Genomic DNA, 8163 nt, shown 5'->3' with positions numbered 1-8163 from the left:
GATAACTAATAATAGAATAGAATAAATACCTTAGTGTATAACTTCTATTATGATTATTAAATGCTTATTTGCTAAAGTATAGTTATTTATCCAAAAAATTTACTTTATATTGGAAAAAATCAATTTTCCAGTGTAAATTGCATCATAAACATAACAAAGAATTATATTTTCTCCACTTAATTCTAAGGTATAAAACAATTATGCTATACTTGTGTGAAAAAATGTATTTTACAGTTAAAATAATACTGATTTCGAAAATACTTTAAATATCATTTCCATGGTAAATGTACTACTCACAAGGTACACACTTTTAAAGTATTTGAGAGTTAATTATGTAATAATATAATTATTTAATTATGTAATAATATATCTTTGTTAATTATGTAATAATATATCTTTGTTAATTATGTAATAATATATCTTTGTTAATTTTTAAATTTAAAAAATTCTAGAGTTGAGTTTCCCATCATTTGTAGATTTTTAAAATTTTAAGTTTTAGTAGAATATTCACTAAACATTTCCCACATCAATAGTCCTATAGACATTGTTTAAATTAAGTCCCCCTTTTGCCACTTTAAAATTTTATAATGAAAATTACATACCATATTATATATCACAGATGTTCTTTGAATTTTGAATCTAGAAACTTACAAACAGATGCTACCATACGACCCAGCAATCCCCCTACCGGGCATATACCAACACTTATCTCAGCGGACTCATGTTGTACTAAAACAAATACTTTTAATACTCCATTTCTCTCTTCTAATATTAGGCTGTACATTTTTGTGTGGTTTCCTTTCCCGTATGCTTATTTTAATGGATCTGAAAATATACATTTTCAAGAACACTCTGTAGTCTATTCGTTTGCAACCCTCACTGCCATTTATTAAGCAGAGATACAGTAGACCACTCAATTTGCCCAAAATGTTCAACTTCTTGCTAAAGGAATTAAGCTGTCAACTATAAATCATTAAGTATTATAAGCTTCTACTGTTTTAGTCTATCAATTGTTTTAAAGCAAAGTATGATTAATCAGTTCTGCTGAAAGGATTCAGAAAGTTTGTCTTGAACTTGAGCTAAGACCAACTTTAACTTTATATCTGGAATATTATTCAGCCCAGCAATCTCCAATGTCCATTCAATAGCAGTGTCAAAACTGATCATTCAATGATGCATATAGTTTTATAAGTTTAATTTCAGGATAGTGCAGTATAAAATTAATTTGTTTTCCACAAGAAAAATATGAACAAAATTCAGGCAATATCTCTTGCAAGTTAAAACAAACAAAACCAAAACAACCCGACAATATTTGACAATAGTTCAAAGAATGCTTGTCTTCTTTCCATCTTATCTCCTTTTCGCCTTCTCTCGCCTCTTTCCTTGTCAAGTTGTTTTGCAGTAACAGAGTGAAATTGAAGAAAGGAAGGAATTTGATGTATGCGTGAGCACCAAGCTTATTGCCTATTCAACTGCTGTTGAAAAAGCACGATCGATTAGGTCACCTTGTACTCCGCAGCTTCTGCTGTTCTTTCACCGTCAAATAATGCCTGTGAAAGATATTCTGAAGTGAATCAATATGTTTTTTCTCACAAAAAAGTATGTGTTAAAAAAAATGTGTTCCTTGGCTGTGGTAATTTTTAAACAAAGAATATATCATTGGATATTCTTATTTAAATGTAACCTTTGTACAAAATTACATTTAAAGAGGAATGTAAACCATTGTGCATTTTTAAAGGACAGATTCTTGAATCAAATTTTTCTTTCTATTTTCTTTAAGAGACAGTTTTGACCTTACTGAGAAGCTATGCTGTGTCGGCGGACATTGGCAGAACTTTGTATGGTCTCATGCATAGCGTTTGATGAGAATTTAATAGGACAGAAAATAATACCACGTTATTAACTTTAACTCTCATATTTACTCTAGCATTTCAAGAATTATAGAATGCTACAAGAGCCAGGGAGATGACCCAGAAAGAACTTTCTGGTTTCCTACATCATTTGAAAGACTTAGCTTTGTAACATAGTTGTATAACACCATCACTAATATTTTGATAAAACCTATGAATTAAGAAGAATAAATCATTTATTTTTCACTCCAGTGATGTCAAGTTGGTTAACATATTGAAGCCAATCATTTACTATATAAACTGTATAAGCATTTGCTCTCTTAAATAGCAAAAGAAATGCCTTATTAATCAAGGGTTACTGCAACTGTGAAAAAATAAAGGTTAAATTTGAAGTAAGAATTTTTATGCTTTAGAACGAAGATTAGCATCACTTCATTGATGTCATGTCACCCTTCCTCCCCGTTATCTATGGCTTGGCACATTTGTCAGATAGTACAGATCAAATCTAAGTTATGCATACCCTAACATTTTAAACTCACATGCAACTCTCTAACCCTGTATGGGTGCTTTCATTAGGCCATGTTGGTAAAGTACAGAATTCAGCTTTATGTTAAGTTGGTGGTTTGCTGATTTTCCAGAATTCCATTCTTTACCAGGCCTTTATGAATTGTTTGTAAGTACACAACTGGACAATGAAAGCTTTATATCTGTACCACAATTAGTCAAAATGATTCTAGTTAAACTCTGGTAAAGATCTCTAGCATGCAATGAATTTCAAGTATTTGTGCTTTTTCTTTCTTGATCTTGCTTTTTGTTTCATTCTAGCTGACTGAAGTATTGAAAATAATCTTCTGAGTTGCGTTTTCACTGCTTTCTTGTTGCAGATTGAAAATGTTGATGTCTGCCTTAGTTTTCTAGCAGCCAGAGGAGTCAGCGTTCAGGGACTCTCTGCTGAAGGTAAGTAAAAACACCATTGCCACGAATGCCATCTGCGTTTCATGATGAAAGAAATGTACAGTCAGATGGGAATCTAGAGCTCCTTAATTCAGAAAGGAAACTCAGTGAAGTGGTAAAATATAGGAAATAGTGATGATTATGATATTATTTCTTATTTTTACTACAAATTTGCAATAGTTCAGTGCATGAGGGAACATATTGTAAGATGTCATTTTCACAATATGGTCATGCTGATACTAAAGCACAGTGTTACTAGAATCTTAAATGTGTAAACTCATGCATGAATGAATGGATAAATGCTGGATATGAGATGGACATAAAATGAAAAGAACATAATTAGAGCTCAGCTTTTATGTTATCAAGAATAGCATTTCCATAATATATTCAGGTTGATGATGGCCAAAACTAAATAGCTACTTGAGTTGTGAAATAATTAGCAATAGAAGTATTAATAACTTTTATATGTAAAGTATTAAAAATTATTAGTTTGAAAAATCATTAAAATGTAATATAAAAAGCAGAAAAAGAAGAAACTAGCATTGTCAAATATACACTGAAAATCTTATGAATAAAAGTGGAAAACTGTTAGTTATAAGTCAGAAGGCATTCAAATATGACTGGAGTTACCTTCTTAAAGTATATTTATCATAATTATGTGAATTGAATAAGTCTTCATTTGCTGACACAAAACAGGAAGAAGTAACTACAAATATTTATTAATAATTGAAGCATGGAATGTATGATGATCAATCATAAGATATTTGGTTGTCATAAAAAAAGATATTTGGTTGTCATCAGAAATAATATGTAACTCATAAAGATCAATATCTTAGCCATTAGTAAGATGAAATAGACTGATGTTAGCCATTTTGAATCAGAAAGTGATATGGTTTACTATGTTGAAAATAAGAAATTCAAGGGGAATGGTATCACATTTATAGTCAAAAGGGACATTTCAAGGTCTATCTTGAAGTACAACCCTGTCTGTGATATAATTTCTCTACACCTATAAGGAAATCCAGTTAACCCAATGATTATTCAAATGTATGCACCAACTGCTAAAGCTAGTGATGAAGAAATTGAAGACTTCTACCAACTTCTTAAGCCTGCAATTGATCAATCATGCAATCAAGATGTGATAATAAGCATTGATAATTGGAATGCAGAAATATAAAACAAAGAGGAAAGAATAATAGTTGTGAAATATCATAGAAAGGGAGCTGGAGATCACATGATAGAATTCTGTAAGACCAGTGATGTCTTCGTTGCAAATACATTTTTTTGCAACAGCATAAATAGAAGCTATACATCTGAATTTCCCCAGATGGAATATGCAGGATTCAAATTGACTACGTCTGTGAGAAGAGGTGGTGGAGAAGCAGCCAATATGAGACCAGAGACTGACTGTTGAACAGTCTATCAATTGCTCATGAGTTCAAGTTGAAGCTGAAAAAAATTAAAACAAGCCCATAAGGAAAAAAACATGACCTGAATTTTGAAAAAAATCTCAATAGGATTGACTCATTGGACACTAATTATTGTAGACCTAATGAGTTTTGGGATGGCATCAAGAACATCATTCATGAAGAAAGAAAAAGGCTATTAAAAATACAGGAAAGAAAAGGTCAAAGTGGATGTCAAAAGAGACACAAACTTGCTCTTGATTATACAGTAGCTAAAGGAAATGGAAGAAATGAATTAGGAAAAGAACTAAAGAGAAAATTTCAAAGGACAGCCTGATAAAATGTGTATCACATCCCCAGCATATCTCAAGCCAAAAGAACTGAAAAAAAATTCAAGTAGCAGAATTGAAGTGTGCTATGAATAAAATATCCAATGATGTAGAAAGTACAAAGATGAAAGGCATACACAGTCATTTTACCAAAAATGACTTTCAAGAACAGGTTGACTTTCAACCATTTCAAGAGGTAGCATACGTTCAAGAATCAATGGTACTGAAGGATGAAGTCCAAGGTGTTCTGAACGCATTAGCAGAAAACAGGGTTTTGGGAATTGGTAGCATATCAGTTGAGTGTTTCAATAAGCTGAGGCAGCACTCAAAAAACTCAAAACTACTCTTATCTAGGTGGGTATACAGACATAACAATGTGTGAATAAAATTGGGATTGGCTTTGACAGCACAGCGCCAAAGCGGCTCATAAGAACCTGGTGACGACGGCTGCATTGACAAGCCCACAAACAAAAAAGCCACTGACATACAAAATTTAAAAGATGGGGAAAAAGGAAAAAAAACCCGAACAGATAGGCTGGGGAAAAAAAAAAGAAAACAAAAAGAGGAAAAAAACAAACAAAAAAACCTGTTAGTAGATCAAGGTCTGTGTGTTGACCGTTAGGAGCGTTTTCTGGACGAGTCTAATGGGGTGCCATGTACCCCAGAGTCCATCGTTTGTCTTCCCTTGGGACCTCCTTGCTCTGCTTCCCTGCCGCTCCATAGCACGCAACCTTCCTCTAGTTCTTAAATGCTTCCTCCCCCCAACTACCAGGACCCCAATTCTGCCTTGCAGACCTGGTTAGACCAGATGATGCACAGCGGTACAGATGGGAATTGGGAACGCAGGGAACCTAGGACAGATGAACCTCTCAGGACCAGGGGTGACAGTGGCGATACCAGGAGGGAAAGGGGGTGTAGAAAGGGGGAATTGATCACAGGGAGCTACATATAACCTCCTCTCTGGGGAACGGACAGCAGAGGCGTTGGATAAGGGAGACGCCGGGCAGTGTAATTTAAGATACAATAATAATTTATAAATTATCAAGGGTACATGGGGGAGGGGGAGGAGGAAGGGAGGGGGAGGGGAAAAAAGGAAAATGAGCTGATTCCGGGAACCCAAGAGGAAAGCGAATTTTGGGAATAATGAGGGCAACAAATGTATAGATGTGCTTTACACAATTGATCTATGTATTGTGATGAATTGTATGAGCCTCAATAAATTGATTAAAAAAAAAAACTCGAAACTAAACTCAGTACCATTGAGTTGATTCCAACTCACAGTGACACCATAGGACAGAGTAGAACTCCCCTGTGGGTTTCTTCGACTGGACCTCTTTATAGGAGTTTACAGCTCATCTTTCTCCTGGAGCAGCTGGTGTTTCAAACTACTGACTTTGAGGTTAGTAGCCCAATATGTGCACCACTATGCCACCGGGTTACTGATAAAGTTCTAGAAGCGCTTACTCATCTATGCTAAGAAACTGGAAAGACAGCTACCAGGCAACCAACTGGAAGAGATCCATATTTGTACCCTTTCCAAAGAAAGCTGATCCAACTGAATTAGAAAATTATCAAGCAGTATCATTAATATCGCATGTAAGAAAAAAATTGCTGAAGATCATTTAACAACAGTGGCAGGAGTGCACCAACAGGGAGCCACCAATAATTCTCGCTGGATTCAGAGAAGTCTGTAGAGCAAGGGAAGTCATGGCTGATGTCAGGTAGATTTTAGCTAAAAGCAGATGATATCATAAAGATGTTTGATTTTGTTTTATTGACTTGCAAAGATATTAAGCTCCGTGGATCATAACAAACTATAGATCACATTGAGGAGAATGGTGACTCCGAAGAGTTCATTGTGTTCACGTGGAACCTGTACAGAGAAAAAGAGACTGTCCTTCAGGAAAGGTGTGTGTGCGGGTGATGCCTCTCACCATACGTATTCAATCTTTATGCTGAGCAAATAATTCCAGACATTGTGTTATATAAAGAATACTGCAGTATCAAGAATAGAGGGAGGTTTACTAACACCTGCCCTATGTAGGTGACACTACTTTGCATGCTAAAAATGAGCCTTGTTTGAAGAATTGAGATCAAAGAATGAAGGCTTCGCTGTGGATTGCAACTCAATGTAAAGCAAACCAAAATCCTGATAACTGGGCCAATAGATAACATCATAATAAATAGAGAAAATATTGAAGTGGCCAAGTACTTCATCTTGCTCGGATCTGCAGTCAGTGCTCATGGAAGCAGTCAAGAGATCAAGTGACACATTGCATTGAGTAAATTGTTGCACTTGACCCTAGCCACAGTATTTTCAGTTGCCTCACATATGTCTGAAAGTTGGACATATCAATGTGGTAAATGTTTGCAAAACTGTGCTGCTCATAAGAAAAAAATTGCCATAATTAAGACAACCAATGGATGTTTTACTTCATTTCCTTCAATCATCTGATATGCTAGTCACCATCTATTTTTATTTCTACTTATCTATTGACCTATCAAGGGAACCTGGTGGTATAGTCAGTTAAATGCTGTTCTACTAACTACATGTTGTGAAGGTCACTACTTCAAACCCACCAGCTTCTCTGTGGAAGAAAGATGAGGCTTATTTTCTTAAAGAGTTACAGCCCCAGAAACCACAAGGGGCAGTTCTACTCTATTCTGTAGGGTCTCTATGAGTTTGAATTGCCGCAATGTCAGAGCTTGTTTGAGTATTCTTCAATTATCATTCTATATCTTAACCAACCTATACATAAAAGTATGATCAAAAACATTATGTGAATTTATATTCTTATGATATAATTACTCTTTACTAAATGATACTTGAAGTTTTATTTATATATATATTTATAAAATTAGGGATGCTTCTAAAATTTTCAAGTACTAGCACAAGTCAATTGACAAAGAGTGGTGAAGTACCAGGATGCAAAGCTGGAAGTGCTTACTCATCCATGTAAAAATAAACCACCCAGTAAATAACAAACCATTCTGAAGGAATGGTCCAACAGAATGTAGAGATTGTCAAAGATATAGCATTAATATCACTGATAGACAATGTTTTGATGATGAAAATGTAGAAGAGGTTGCAGCGGTGCATCCACAGAGAACTGCCAGAAACACAAGTTGATTCTGAAGAGGATGAAAAAGGAGTCACATCATGGCTGATGTCACAGGGATCTTGAATGAAAGCAAAGGATACCAGAGAGGCATCTACTCGTGTTTGACTGACTTCGCAAATGCATTTGACTGCGTGGATCGTAATGAACTATGGATGACATTTAGAAGAATGGGAATTCCAGAACATTTACTTTGTGCTCATGTGCATAAACCAAGATAGTATTTGGAATAGAACATGGTTTAAATAGTGGTCATGGTTTAAAAATCTAGAAATGTATTTGTCAGGGTTACATCATTTCATCATACTTTGTCAGTATGCTGAAGAAATAATCAGAGAAGCCAGAGCATATTATGAATGATAACATGGCTCAGAAATGGAAGATTACTAATTAGCAGCCTGTTAGTACACAGATGATAGAACCTTGCTTATTGAAATTAAAAGGACTTGAAGTACTTACAGATGAAGACTAACGACTATATAGCCTTTAGTATGGATTACATCTC

General features: G+C 34.8%; 1 protein-coding gene across 1 annotated transcript in view; it reads left to right on the top strand.

The window, feature by feature from the left end:
• The window catches only part of NAV3 (neuron navigator 3), a 694120-nt gene that overhangs the window by 396404 nt on the left and 289553 nt on the right, over window positions 1–8163 (top strand). The window contains exon 4 of the mRNA XM_045289780.1: window positions 2735–2807. Within this exon, the coding sequence (XP_045145715.1) occupies window positions 2735–2807 (73 nt within the window). The remainder of the gene's footprint in view (window positions 1–2734; window positions 2808–8163) is intronic.

Source organism: Echinops telfairi, unplaced genomic scaffold (genome assembly GCF_000313985.2).
Source record: "Echinops telfairi isolate 266 unplaced genomic scaffold, ASM31398v2 ScPeMD7_2;HRSCAF=8, whole genome shotgun sequence".
Classification (NCBI taxonomy): Eukaryota; Metazoa; Chordata; class Mammalia; order Afrosoricida; family Tenrecidae; genus Echinops; species Echinops telfairi.
Note: the sequence above shows the minus strand (reverse complement) of the source record. Positions and strands in the feature narration are given on the sequence as shown.